At 53.7% G+C, this 13,349-nt stretch overlaps 2 protein-coding genes across 14 annotated transcripts; both read left to right on the top strand.

Moving 5' to 3' along the window:
- The first annotated feature begins 980 nt into the window (after positions 1 to 980).
- On the top strand, positions 981 to 5,398 carry LOC118887333 (fibroblast growth factor 11-like). Of its 4 annotated transcripts, none has more exons than XM_036838133.1 (5): positions 981 to 1,549; positions 2,975 to 3,177; positions 4,108 to 4,218; positions 4,423 to 4,526; positions 4,932 to 5,396. In XM_036838133.1, exons 2-5 carry the CDS (start codon positions 3,051 to 3,053, stop codon positions 5,214 to 5,216), a joined length of 627 nt encoding a protein of 208 aa, XP_036694028.1. In that variant the 5' UTR covers positions 981 to 1,549; positions 2,975 to 3,050; the 3' UTR covers positions 5,217 to 5,396. The 4 variants fall into 4 exon arrangements, with proteins under 4 accessions (XP_036694028.1, XP_036694026.1, XP_036694027.1 ...); XM_036838131.1 differs by lacking the exon at positions 981 to 1,549 and adding an exon at positions 2,004 to 2,186 and having other exon boundaries at positions 4,932 to 5,397; XM_036838132.1 differs by lacking the exons at positions 981 to 1,549; positions 2,975 to 3,177 and adding an exon at positions 2,234 to 2,459 and having other exon boundaries at positions 4,932 to 5,398.
- Positions 5,399 to 7,144: 1,746 nt separating this feature from the next.
- SAT2 (spermidine/spermine N1-acetyltransferase family member 2) lies at positions 7,145 to 11,119 on the top strand. Of its 10 annotated transcripts, XR_005018016.1 has the most exons (9): positions 7,145 to 7,303; positions 8,320 to 8,471; positions 8,604 to 8,655; positions 8,792 to 8,875; positions 8,975 to 9,076; positions 9,220 to 9,260; positions 9,394 to 9,505; positions 9,590 to 9,705; positions 10,814 to 11,119. XR_005018016.1 is itself a non-coding variant. In XM_036838369.1 (8 exons), the coding sequence occupies exons 1-8, from the start codon at positions 7,237 to 7,239 to the stop codon at positions 9,637 to 9,639; spliced, it is 660 nt and encodes a 219-aa protein (XP_036694264.1). In that variant the 5' UTR covers positions 7,146 to 7,236; the 3' UTR covers positions 9,640 to 10,804. The 10 variants fall into 10 exon arrangements, 9 of the variants coding, with proteins under 9 accessions (XP_036694264.1, XP_036694266.1, XP_036694265.1 ...); XM_036838369.1 differs by lacking the exon at positions 10,814 to 11,119 and having other exon boundaries at positions 7,146 to 7,303; positions 9,590 to 10,804; XM_036838368.1 differs by lacking the exon at positions 10,814 to 11,119 and having other exon boundaries at positions 7,150 to 7,303; positions 9,394 to 10,804.
- Positions 11,120 to 13,349: the final 2,230 nt, after the last annotated feature.

Below are 13,349 nucleotides of genomic sequence, written 5' to 3'. Positions count from 1 at the left end.
AATCGGCGCTACTGGCTGCACGCAAGGGGGGCGGCTTAGCCGGCGTGGGAGGCGGGGCCCATTAAAGACGCTGTTCCTACTAACCTGGAATGTGCTTCTGTTGGCCAGCGGGATGTGGAGGGGACTGCTCTCCCCTCACCTGGGAGACAGGCTGAGCGCCTTGGGCCCGAAGAACCCGTTCTAGAAGGCCTCCTCGCCGGTTCCTCCGCTTCCTCCCACCCTCCTCCCGCCGCATCCCTGGCACAGGTCGTTCCATTCTGGCCTCTCCAGTTTCCAAATCTGTGGCCAGCACCCCTCCTGCTCCCGTGCAGCCTCTGGCATCCATCTCCCGCCAGTTCTTCTGGTCTTTTCTCTTAGGAGTCAATAGGGATGGGGGTAACATATTTGCTGAAAAAACGTGTAAAGGAGAAAGGTATGGAGACCAGGGACTGACCAATTTGTCTCACACAAAAGCAGAGATATTAAGGAGGCCGGATTTCACCCCAGGCTAGACCTCACCACCACCGCTATCTCTTCAGTTATTCCCCCCACCTTCCTCATCCAGTTCTGTCCTCCATCCCGGGCAGTAGGGTCCCTTTCTCCATTCTCGGGGCATCTGCCATTCCATCTATCTAAGCCCAACCTCTCCCTCAATCCAGAGTTCCATTCAGGGGAGTCGCCTCCTTGTCCCTCCTCCTCTGAACCCCGAGACATGCGAGACATGCGGCCTTGTCTCGGCTCCACCTGTCTCTAAGACCGTCCCCACTCCCTGCCTCCAAGGAACCCCAGGGTTCCGCCCGCCCAGCTTCACTCCCCCCCATCTCTTTCCCGGAGTCTCCGCCCCCTGCCCCGCCCCCGGGCCGGCTCTCGGAGGAGGGGAGAGCTGCTGTCGCCGCCGCCGCCTCAGCTTCCCACAGCCGCTACCGCTGCCGCCGCTGCCGCCGCTGCCGCCGCTGCCGCCGCTGCCGCCGCTGCCGCCGCTGCCGCCGCTGCCGCCGCTGCCGCCGCTGCCGCCGCTCCGCTTGGTCCAGCCGCCAGGCCCAGTGCTCACTTCGCCAGACCAGGGCGCTCTGCGGAGACACCCTCACTCCTTCCTGGGGTCCGGGACGCCTAGCCGGGCGTGGGGGGAAGCTCCGCTTGCGGGGTACAGGGAGGGAGGAGCCTGGAACCAGAGCCAGCGCCAGCCGTCCCCGGATCGACAAGACAGGACAGGTTGAGGGGCGTCGGGGAAGGAAGAGGGGGTGCTATAGGCAGTCCCGGGGAGGACAAGGAAGCCCTGTCGCAGAAAGCTCTGATGCGCTCTGACTTATAGCGGGTCTGTTCACATTTGGGGACCCGTGACAACGTGGGTGCACTCCTCTCTCGGGGGGCTGGTTGGATTGGAGGGTGTGGGATCTAAGCAGCACCAGCTGTCCCCGAGGAAATTAGGGGCTGCCAGAAAAAAACAAAAAAGCCAAAAACCTATGCTCCTTATTCCGAGGTGACAGAGGGCCCTCCAGACAACCACCTGGTGTAACCACTAGGAAGGGCGGATTTGGAGGTGACTTCAAAAGGAGTGGAGGGTAACAAGGTGAGGAAAGGGGCTCAGCAGCTGGAACCCTGTGCCACTAGAAATGGGGGTGACTTGGTAAAAACCGGTATCGTCCAGAGACAGGGTCTGGGAACCTCTTCTTGCTGATTGGCGACAGTCTGGATATTTCAAGGCATAGTTTTTTGGGGATTTCAGTGAAAAAAAAGTGGGGGATTCTTCACTTAGAGGGTGGCAAAGGAAAAGACACCAAGGTTGGGTTCTTCCTAGACACTGGCAGCACCCCAGCAGGGGTGGGGTGAGCTAATATCCCCAAAGCTAAGGACCCACACCCTTAAAATTACAAGAGTGGCTTTGGCAGGAGTGCAGGGCCCGGAAATAGGGTGGAAAGGTGCCTGGGGATATTGGAACCACATCCTGGAAAATTTGAGGGTCTTGGCTTTGGGATAGTGTTAGTGGGGGACAGGGACACAGGAGATCAGAGAAGGGGGAGTTTTCTGTGGGGGGCAAAGGTCGAGGGTGGGGTCAACTGAGAGGTACATAGGCTGCTGGGTCTGGCGAAGCTAGCACGAGGCCCAAGGGTGGGAGCTGGTGCCTGGGGTGGGGGTCGTCTAGGGCTTATCCTCAGGTCCCGTGGGTGAGGCGGCGAGTCGGACCGGAGAGGCAAGACCATGTCCTGGTGAGCTAGCGGGCTTCTCTGGGGGGGCCCGGCGCGCTCCGGGAGCCTGCCGGTTTTGGGGTGTCTCCTCCCGGGGCGCCATGGCGGCACTGGCCAGCAGCCTGATCCGGCAGGAGCGGGAGGTCCGCGAGCCCGGGGGCAGCCGGCCCGTGTCAGCGCAGCGGCGCGTGTGTCCCCGCGCCACCAAGTCCCTTTGCCAGAAGCAGCTCCTCATCCTGCTGTCCAAGGTGCGACTGTGCGGGGGGCGGCCCGCGCGGCCGGACCGCTGCCCGGGTGAGTGGCTGGGGCGGGGTCTCCGGGCCGGGGGTCTCTCTGCCTGGGAGGTTGAGGCCAGGGACTCGGAAGAGCGGGGCCCGACTGACGGCGGCTCCCCGAAAGTGAAAGGGGGTGCACCTGGACCACAAACTCTCGGCCAGACGATGCCTCAGTTTCCCTTCTCTCTCGCCCATAACCCCGAGTCTCCTTGCTTTCGAGGGCAAGGGGAAGGCTTGAGGGGCTAAGCCGGGTGCCCCGAAGCCTGGCAGCTCCCGCTCGCCCCCCCTCCCAACACACGAGTCCCCACCCCCACCGTCCTCTGCCTACGTGCGGTCTCTCGCGATTCTTTCAATGCCGAGCGGAGGGGCCTGGGGGTTCCGGACGCCTGGGTCACCCCGAGGGTTTCTGCGGCTCCGGCAGCCCCGCCCCCGCCCCGCTTCTCCCGCTCCTCCGAGCCTTGGCTCCGTTCCTCCTCGCCGAGCTTGCCTGGCTCGGTACCAATCTCCCCAGCTCTCCCCGGGGTGTCCTTGCAGCTACCTCGCCAGTCCGCCCCTCTGTGCGCCCTCCTCCCGTGACCTGCACTTCAAGAAGGGAGCTGGGCACTCCCCCATGACCGCCTACGCGACTCCGAAATCGGGTCCCACGGGCTCAGGGGACCCTCTGCCGCGAGCAACTCAGACACACTACACGGCTGGATACCCGCACGGAGACTGGGGGTCGTACCATTTACGAGGGGGTACCGGCAACTCGGCCGCAAGCGCCGGGGGAGGAGAGTTGTGAGGGTTAGCGTGTGGTCCCCGTCCAGGTGCGACAGGCGGGAAGTCCCTCTGGCCTCGCTCCCGCCCGCTCCCAGCTCCCCTAGAGGGAGACCCCCCCGCCCCCCGCTGGCGTCCTCCTCCCCCCGCCGCCGGCCCTCCGCAGTGGTACGGTCCGCAGCCCACCCTTTGAGTGGGACCCAGCCCCCACGTGAGTCAGCCTGCCTCACCAGCTCCCTGGCCCCCTCCCCCATTTCCTTGGTTTGCTACCGCATATCCCCCATCCCAGGCGGGTTACCTGGCTGAAGGGGAGAGGCTGAGCCTCAGGGAGGGCTGGGCCCCCGCGAGCCAGCAGACTGACAGACAGACAGATGGGTCAGTGTCAGACAGGCCGGCGCTGGGCCAAGGCGAGGCCCGCGAGAAGCGAGCGGCAGCCGCAGCAGCAGGTGCTGAGTCAGCGTCAGGCCCAGTCCCACCCCCACTCCTGAGGGGGCGCCCCTACCCTGGGGTCACTTTACTGCCCCCCACATTCGCAAACACACTGCCGCTTCAGCAGCTCTGCCTGTCTCCCTTTGTCCTCTGCCTTTCCATGTATCTCTCCCCTTCCTCTACCTTCTTCTCCCCTCCCCCCATTCTGGTTGAGCTGTAGAGTAGGAATTAAGCCTTTAAATAAATTTCAATCAATTAAACTGAAAGCTGGTTAGAGGAAGCAGAAGGGACCCACACCCCAGCTTCCTCTGGAGTCAAAGAGAGGTGGGAGAGACCTTGCTTAGAGGGTCAGGGAGCTGGGGCCCTGGGACCCTCTTCCTTCCCTCCATCCTCCTTTCTTTCTCTCCTCTGATCCCGCCAAGTGTAGCAATGTTTCTGGGAACAGAGATGTCATGTTCCAAGATGAATGTCTCTTTCTCCAGAGCCTCAGCTCAAAGGCATCGTCACCAAACTGTTCTGCTGCCAGGGTTTCTACCTCCAGGCGAATCCCGACGGGAGTATCCAGGGCACCCCAGAGGACACCAGCTCTTTCAGTGAGAGGGGAAGCCAGCTGCTGGGTGGGAAGGGGGAGAGCAGGCATAGGAGATGACAATCCTATTGTGGCTTCAGGTTCTGTTGTTTTCAGTCTGGCTCTTTGACCCCGCAAAGGAAGAAGTAGAACTGGGACCAGAATTGAGGGGGGGCTCAGATGGGGATTGGAGCCTTGGGGTACTGATACCTCTTCTCTCCACCCCCAGCCCACTTCAACCTGATCCCTGTGGGGCTCCGTGTAGTCACCATCCAGAGTGCCAAGCTGGGTCACTACATGGCCATGAACGCTGAGGGGCTGCTCTACAGCTCGGTGAGACAAGGGGGCAGAGTGGCCTGGAGTCAGGGGACTCCCCTAGCTACAGCCTTCCCAATTGCAGATATTTTGCAGCTCAGGGCCTCCTCTCCCTCCAGCTCTTGCCGACACCCTGTCCTCACTGCCCGCTCCCAAGCACCTCCTCTAGGGTCCCTCCAATCCCTTCTCCTCCAATAGCCTCCTAAACACCCCCAGGCTCTTTGAATGTCCAACTCTTTCAACCTTTTAGAACCCCTGTGTCTTCTCCAACCTCCTCTAGACCTCATTATTACTCGCTTCCCCAGAGTCATTCAGGATACTGGGGAAGGATTCAGGAACTCCTCCAAGCAGAAATTCCCTCCAGGTCCCCTGGATGGTGAGAGGTTAGGAGTAGAGCAGAGAGAAGTTATCTTCTTATTCCAGGCCCCCAGAAGTCTAGTTCCTGGCCCTCGGGGGCCACCAGACTCTTCCTCATCCTCCCTTTCTCCCAGTTCCTGCGTGGGCTCAGAAGTTGGCTCTCCCAGTCTCAAACGTATGGATTATATCCTGCCTTGTTCTTCCCAGGGCTCCCTTCTGTTCAGTGATGTGTCTTTTTGTCTTTCTGTCTGTGTGTGCCTTTCTGGGTCTTTGTCTCCTCAGCCACGTTTCAGACCCCCAGGGAAGAGGTGGACCACATGGGACGGTATTGACCTTGACATGGACATTTAGTGACACACAGCTAAGGGGCTATAAGTGTTTTAAGAGGACACATGCTATGACAGGTCAAGCCAGGAAGGCTCTGGCCTTTGGAGGTTTGGGAAGCTCTCCTTCTGTGGGTTCCCAGAGGAGGATTGTAGGGGAAGGGAGCCCTTTCAGAGCTCTCTTGGTGCCTAACTCTCCTTCCTGCTCCTCTCTCTTCCCTTCACAGTGGCTGTGTACCAGGAGCCTTCTCTCCACAGTGTCCCTGAGACCTCCCCTTCCAGGCCCCCTGCCCCCTGCCATGCAGTCCCCGGACTGGAGGCTCCCTGCCCTCGCCACCACCACAGCCTGTCTCCCAGCCCTGCTTCTGGCCCTGCTCTCACCCCTGCTGCCACGCTCATGCCCTGAGCAGCCAGGTCCCACCAGGTGCTCTACCCAGAGGGAGCCTAGGGGCCGGCCGTGACTTCCGGGGCTGCTGAGACCCTCAGATCCTTGGGCCCGGGAAAGGGGTCAGAGAGGGGGGATGTCTGAAAATGGTCCTGGCTGATCACTTCTTTCCTTCCACACTCACACCCTCCAAAGCCTTTTCCCGAGATGGCACGGGGAGTTCCACAACTGACAAAACCAGGGCATAAATCTTCCGCACCCCGGGCTCAGCCAGTTCCTGGAGCCCTTTGCCCTTTTCATGGCCACCAAGCCATAGATTTATAGGTCCACTGGAGCTCAGGATTAGTTTCCTTCTTTCCCTACTCCACCTTTTGCCTTGTTCCAGACAGGTTCTGGAACACCAGGCACCCCAGCCAGGGCCATTTCTGCACTCAGGGTCTGTGCTGGAACACAGGCATGCTGCCAGGCTCTGTTCTGGATCCATCAGGCTTCTGTCCTTCACCCAGATGGACCCCTGGTTTCCAAGTGGAGAGAGGCTGGATTTGGGCCCTGTCCAGCTGTTGGTCTTGGCCTGAATTGAGCCAGTCTCAGATCACCACAGGTTTAACTTTCTTACCCCAGAGACACCCAATTCTAGAGCGTGATGTTCTAGACACGTACGGAGCCATACTTCCTTCTGAATCTCAGCTCTAGGACATAGACCACGACTCTCAGCCCTTCCCTCTAGGATGGAACTAGAGCCTATATAGCCATGTTATTGCTCTAGAGTAAGAGTTCTAGACCCACGCTCCCACCTTCTCTAGTGATACCTGTTAGGCAGGAGCTCTGGAAAGGACACAGCTATGATTCACAAAGAACTAAGTTCTGGATGGATCAAGAACCACTTCTTGTTTTCCCTAGACAATTTTCCAAAAATCTTATTCTTCCTATAGAATGCTAACCTTCTTTTTTACATGCAGTTTCTAGCTCCTGCAACTCAGCTGGGGTCCTGCCAGGGAACAGAGGCTGAGGAAGGGCAGAGGAATTTTGGAAGGAATCCCTGGCTCATAGAAGGGCAGCTAGGATGGGGAAGGGGCCAGAACTATGGCATGACTGGACCTGTGCCTGGGTTGGGGGGACATGAACACTTAGCTACCTCAGCAGGAATTCCTTCCAGGTCCCCTTTAAAGCTGAGGTCTTTAGGGTAATGGGTCTAGAATAAAAAAGACAAATGGGACATAGCTTTGACCCCCCCAAATGAGGAGACCCCAATTCAGCAAGAAGTCCCACCCTTGTCCCCTACGGGTCAGGCCAAGGAGGGTGAGGGCCTCTTGGTCTCTAGACCTCATACACCCCTCCAGCTTCTAACTGAACAGAACTTGCTTTACCTCAGCTGGATGTCAGGTACCCAAAAAGGCTCTGCTCCCAGGGGACCGGTCTCCACTCCATGCTTTCTCAATTAAAGACGATTTATACAATTGAAGTGTTGTCTGCCATCTGTGGGTAGCAGGCTTTGGCAGTTGCTCGGGGAGGGATCAAGTCCCAGGGGCGGAGCGGGGCGGGGCAGGTGGGCTGGGCTGCCCCCCAATAACAGGTGCACATTCCTGGGCGCCTCGTCACTTCCCCTGCGCTGGCTGTCCTGGCGGCTCACCCAAGCGGACTCACTGAGCGACGCGGGCGGGCTATGACACCAGGGGCGCTGCTGCTGCTGCTGCTGCTGCTGGGGGCGTTGGGGGCGCCGTTCGCCCCGGGTAAGTCTGGGCCTCAAAGGGGTAAGGTAAACATGAGATCTAGAAACAGTCATGCCCGGATCCCCAAGTAGCATCCTCCGTAAGGCCTAGAGCTGAGACATGGAATCCCAAATACTAGCTGGGTGACTGTGGGCAAGTCACCCCACCTGTGTTCTTTAGTGTCCTTGTCTGCAAAATGTGAAAAAATACCTACTTTCCGGAGCTACTGTGAATGAGGATAAATGGAGATGATACAGGCACAGTGCCTGGTATCTGCTCTGAGCTCCTCCCTCAGTATTTTCCCAGGCCTCTGAGGCTTGCTGCATAGGGAGGTGTTGTCTCTGAGTGTGATTCAGTGGATACTAAGAGTCCTGGTCCCTACCCCCCATTATCTTCTCTTAGCCGTCTACTACAAGGCCTAACCATTTACCAGTAGAAATTCATCACCCTCTCCCTGACCCATCTTAAAATACAAATGCCCCCAAGAGAAGTAACACTTTGAGCCAGTAGGCAAGAGCTGGAGGTCTTGGGGCTCACCCCGAGTCTGGATGGGCTGGAATGGGTGAGTTGGGGTGAAGGGTAGAGTAGGTAATCACTGCACACTTCAGTTAAAGAAGGAGGTATCTTTCGAGCCGTGGGGTTTCTCCAACGGAGGCTGGAACACCCAGATAACAACAACGAGGAAGCCTCGGCAGTCCAGCCTTGACCCCTGCGGGGAGTGCGGTCAAGATACCCGGCCATAGGGGCAGAGCTGGAGGGTGGGGGGGCGGGGCGGGGCGGGTGGGCGGGGACATGCCTGCTCTGCAAGCTGATTGGCTGGCAGGTGCGCGCTGGCGGGGCCCGAAATTAGGGGCTACCAGGCCGTGAGGACCGCTAGTCCCACCACTCTCTCGGCCCCGCGGCAGCCGGAATCGGGCTTCTGCTTCCCAGCCCGCGGCGCCCCCACCACCTCGCTCCGAACCACTCCCCCGGCTTTCCGGGATCCGAATTTGGAGGCCCCTTAAAGGGTCCCCGTTGCTCTTCGCCCGGTCCTGCAGAACGGAAGTGGGGATCCTGGACTTCGGTCCCAGACGGTGGAGATCGGGATGGCTTCCGTGCTGATCCGAGAAGCCAAGGAGGGAGACTGTGGAAATATCCTGAGGCTGATTCGGGTGAGGGCTGCAGGCCGGAAACCGGGGTCCCAGAGGGGGTCAGAGCGGCGCTGCTGGAGTGGGGGCGGGAAGGAGGAGGTGGGAGCAGAGGGAGGAGCGCGCCCAGGGCTCCTGCTCTGGGAGCAGCGAGGCCCTCCTGCCTTAATCTAGCCTCTGTCCGCACGCTGTAGGAACTCGCTGAGTACGAGAAACTCTCAGACCAGGTGAAGATCAGTGAAGAAGGTACGGGCCCAACACCTGAGTCCTGACGGAGGCTGGGGTGGAAGTGACGGATGGGTTCCCTAGGCAGTAACTCCAGACTGGGCACACACCCAGGCCTTCTGTCTCTATCTCTTTGTCACAACTCCGATCTCTGCAGCCCTGAGAGCAGATGGCTTTGGAGAGAATCCTTTCTATCACTGTTTGGTAGCAGAGATTCTTCCTGTCCCCGGGGAGCCACAGGGTAAGAGCACCCCTATCTCAGAGGTGCCCTCTCCAGTCAGCCTCAAAGTTCTCTCCCCCAGGTGCCCAGCGGCCTGACCCTTCTTTTTTTCTCTCTCAGGGCCCTGTGTGGTGGGCTATGGGCTATACTACTTCATCTACAGCACATGGAAGGGACGGAACATTTATCTGGAAGACATCTACGTGAAGCCAGAGTATCGGGGTACTGGGCAGAGGCCAGGCTGGGAGAAAAGCAACCCATAGACTGGACCACCATCCCTTGCCTCTTAATCCTAGCCTATGGTCTTTTCTGATCCCCTTCAACTCAGACAATCTCTCTTTTTTGTCTTTTTCTCCCCACATCAGGTCAGGGGATTGGCTCCAAAATAATCAAAAAAGTGGCTGAGGTGAGGAGAGGGATGGAGCTACAAGCTGGGCCCTGGCAAAGCAAAGCTGTATGGGAGGCACCTGGGTTGAATGGAGGGGGAGAAAGTCTTTTCCTTTTTGACCCAGGAAAGTGAGTGGTGTCTTCTCCCACAGGTGGCCCTGGATAAGGGCTGCTCCCAGTTCCGCCTGGCAGTCCTAGACTGGAACAAGGGGGCTATGGACTTGTATAAGGCCCTAGGAGCCCAAGATCTGACAGAAGCTGAAGGTTGGCACTGCTTTCGCTTTGAAGGAGAGGCGATGAGGGAGTTGGCAGGAAAGTGACGCCATCCCTTGGGGATCTCCATTTCAGCTTCTTCATCCCCACCAGCTCAAGCAGTCCTCAGAGACTGTCTCCACTGACCAAGGCCTCCCGGAAGGAAGGGAAGGAGGGTTGGAGGTGAATATTCCCAGATGGAAAGAACAGAGGTGAGGAAGAGGCAAGCCTTCCCACTTCCTTGTTAAGGGTGAAAAATAAATGAGAATTCCCATGTGTTGATGTGGTGTTGGGTGGAGGAATTGAGGATGTGACAAGCTTCAGCTATTACGACCCTTCCTCAGTGTTTTCTGGTCAGTGGATATTGCTCCTGGGGATAAAAGTGGGCCTAAGATGACTTTCACCCACAATGGACCAGAGTATTGGCTCTGGCCTCTAGCATATATATCAGGCTTGTTGGTCAGGTTTGGGACCCAGACAAAGGCCTCCAGTGTCTGGACTGGGCTGTGTGGAATCCGAGACTGAGGCAGGCCCACCGACTCAACAGATGGAACAGGCTGCCACCTGGTGGCGGCATTTTAGGGACACTGGGAAGGACCACTGGCCCCAACTTTTTAAAAAATCCGCTCAGCTAGCGAGTGCTTTTTCTTTTTCAAAAGTCACAAAGCCTTTATTTTCAGTTCAGCAGAACCAAAACAAACCTTTAGGACCCATGGAGACAAGAAGGGAAACAGGTTCATTTCCTACTTTCATAATATTTTATTATACAAGTAATGCAGGTTTGTTGTAGAGAAGTTTGAAGGGACATATAAAAATAAAATCCATAGCCTTACTTACATCTCTCCTCTTAACCCTTTGGTACTGATTCCTTAGATTTTTTCAATGTACATATATACATATAATTAGTTAAGTATGTGGGGATTTATGGGATCAACTCTTTTGCAACCTGTTTTTTCATTTAACAATAAATCAGAAACATCTTCCTAAGTTATTAAACACATCATCACTTTCAGTGGTAACATATTATTCCTTTTGTGGAGGAACCATTGGTTAAATGGTCATAATTTAGACACTGAAAGTGGACAAGCAGGTAACATAAATGTGTAAATTGTAAAACACAGGATCAATGGAGCCTAGAGAGTTGAAGATCCATCTTAAAATTCAAAAAAAAAAAAATACAATTCAGCCAAACAACACTTCAAAGGCCCAAATTCTTCCAGAGTGGTGCCAGTTTTGGGCCCTTAAAATGAGTTTACAACAGATGGGCCTTTAGGACAAACTTGATTGAGAAATAATGAAGCTTGTCTGCCCCTTCCACAGATGGGAGCAGGAAGAATCCAGTTTCATGCCCTTGGCTCATCTAATCTGGCAGGGATGAATATCTTTTAAACATGAACAAGTTATCTTTTGATGGCACTTTTTAAACTTAACTCAGAATGAATTATTTCTGGAAGGACACACAAACAAGCAGAGAGTGGTTGCTTCCAGGGAGAGGAACTGGGTGTCCAGGTAACGGAAGGAAGGGGACTTTTCCCCATGCCACTTTGGATCTTCTGAATTTTGTGCCTCACCCATGTAGTACTTCAGAAAAATGAATAAATAAAACTTTAAATACTAATGCAGAAGAAAAGATTATGAACTAGGAAACAATATTTCCAAAATGTATCTTGCCCCCGTCCTGTTTTGTCTTTGCTTTTCAGAGTTTACACTTGTTTTTTTGTTATTCGCTCACCCTGACCCAGATCTTACCAGTTTTCATAGGGTGTCTTTGCACCCCAGCATCAATCCATTCTGCAGCCACCCCATGGTCTCCCACCCACTCATCACTTCATTAACCTCCTGTAGGGTGATTCTATTAAGTGCTGGGGCTGACTAGAATGGAGTGAAAATCACCTGGGTTCTGGCCATTCCAGGGAGAACAGAGGGGAGGGCATTTAGGGGGAGGGATTTTTAAAGAAAGAATAGAGATAACTTAAAATATCTCTCAAATCTGTCCACATCCCTAACCCCACTTCCACTATCACCTCTCTTTGAAAATTGCTATAACCTCCTAACTGATCTCCCAGCCTCCTTCTGTAACTACCCCCCTTCCATGGGGTTATTTTTTTTAATCATAGATATACAGTATACTATTTAAAGTGTCAAATATCTCTACAAGACCTATATAAGAAAACAGTAGTCTCCCAATTCCCCTAGCTCTTCAGAGTCAATCACTTTCAATTGAGTTTTTAAATTGTATTGTTATGGGGGGGTTTTGTATTCACCTTCATATTTCAAATTCAAAATGGCATACAGATATTGCTACTTTTTTTTTTTTTTTTTTTTGGCCACATTGGGTCTTCGTTGCTGCACACGGGCTTTCTCTAGTTGCGGCGAGTGGGAGCTACTCTTCGTTGCGGTGCGCAGGCTTCTCATCGCAGTGGCTTCTCTTGTTGCGGAGCACGGGCTCTAGGCGCGTGGGCTTCAGTAGTTGTGGCACACAGGCTTAGTTGCTCCGAGGACGTGGGATCTTCCCGGACCAGGGTTCGAACCCGTGTCCCCTAGCATTGGCAGGCGGATTCTTAACCACTGCGCCACCAGGGAAGTCCAGTTATTGCTACTTCTTGATGTTTGTTTCGACCACTAGTATTGACCTCCCATTGCTAACACTCTTTTCCAACCCCTCTTTCACCCCATCCCTACTTCCCATCCTCCCATCCTTCCAATATTATATCATAACTCTGGATGGATCTGTGTTTCATGTTTACATGTTATGATTATGCAAATGCTCTTCACAGTTGAGCCATGTGGATTGTTATAGGTGTTTTTCTTTCTTGCATCATTTTTGTTTTCCCTGAAATTAATACTTGCCTTGTCTCCTTTATTCATTTGCTTAGTTTTCTGTGTACTCTAATTTATCCCCCAATTCTCCCCTAGTTATGTTAATCTCTTCTTAAGAATATACAAACACGTAAGGAATTTGATCTATTTCATTTTGAAGAACTTTCTCACGGAGCCCTTAGACCTGCTCCAGCACACAGTCTGATCTTTAGGCTGCACTGTTGGAGTCCCCTTTCACATCCATCTTAGGGACCTTTGCCCCTCTCTTGACAGCCTGTTTCCCAGAACCCATGTACTCACCTTTCTCGGTTTATTTTGATGGAGCTTCTTGAGAAAGGATGCCTGGGAGGTAAATTTGTTGGAATCTTACAAGTCTGAAAATGTCTGGTCTGCTCTTGTGCTTAATTGACAGTGTGGATGGGTATCAAATATTAGATTGGAAATAATTTACCCTAAGAATTTTGAAGGCATTTCTCCATTGTCTTCAAGCTTCAGAAACTGAAAGTTTGCTGTATTGCTGTTCAGAAACCTGAAATTTTTCTTATTCTGAATCCTATGTATGAAGCTTATTTTTATTTTCCTTCCCTCTTTCCCCAACCACAGCTTTTAGGATCGTCTCTTTATCCTAGAATTCTGAAATCTTCCATGGAAATGTCTTAGTGTTTTCTCAGTGGATCTTTGCAATCTGGAAACTCACGTTCTTCAGTTATGGAAACATTTAAAATTTTTATTATTATTTTTTGGATGATTTTCTCCCTCCATTATCTCTGTGATCTCTCTGGAACTTTTGTTGTTATTCAGATGTTGAATCCCATGGACTAATCCTATAATTTAAAGAAAAATTTTTTTTCTTTCCTTTTTCCCCATCTTCATTTTCTGGCTCTACTTTCTGGGAGATTTCTTTAACTTCTATTTTCCAACCCTTCTACTGAAATTTTTTAAATTCCCTAATTGATTTTATTTATTTATTTTTCTTCCAGTTTTAATGAGATATAATTGACATAGCAGCACTGTATAAGTTTGTGTGCAGCATAAT

The sequence above is a fragment of the Balaenoptera musculus genome, chromosome 20, assembly GCF_009873245.2.
Source record: "Balaenoptera musculus isolate JJ_BM4_2016_0621 chromosome 20, mBalMus1.pri.v3, whole genome shotgun sequence".
NCBI lineage: Eukaryota > Metazoa > Chordata > Mammalia > Artiodactyla > Balaenopteridae > Balaenoptera > Balaenoptera musculus.
This window is presented reverse-complemented; position numbering and strand designations above follow the sequence as displayed.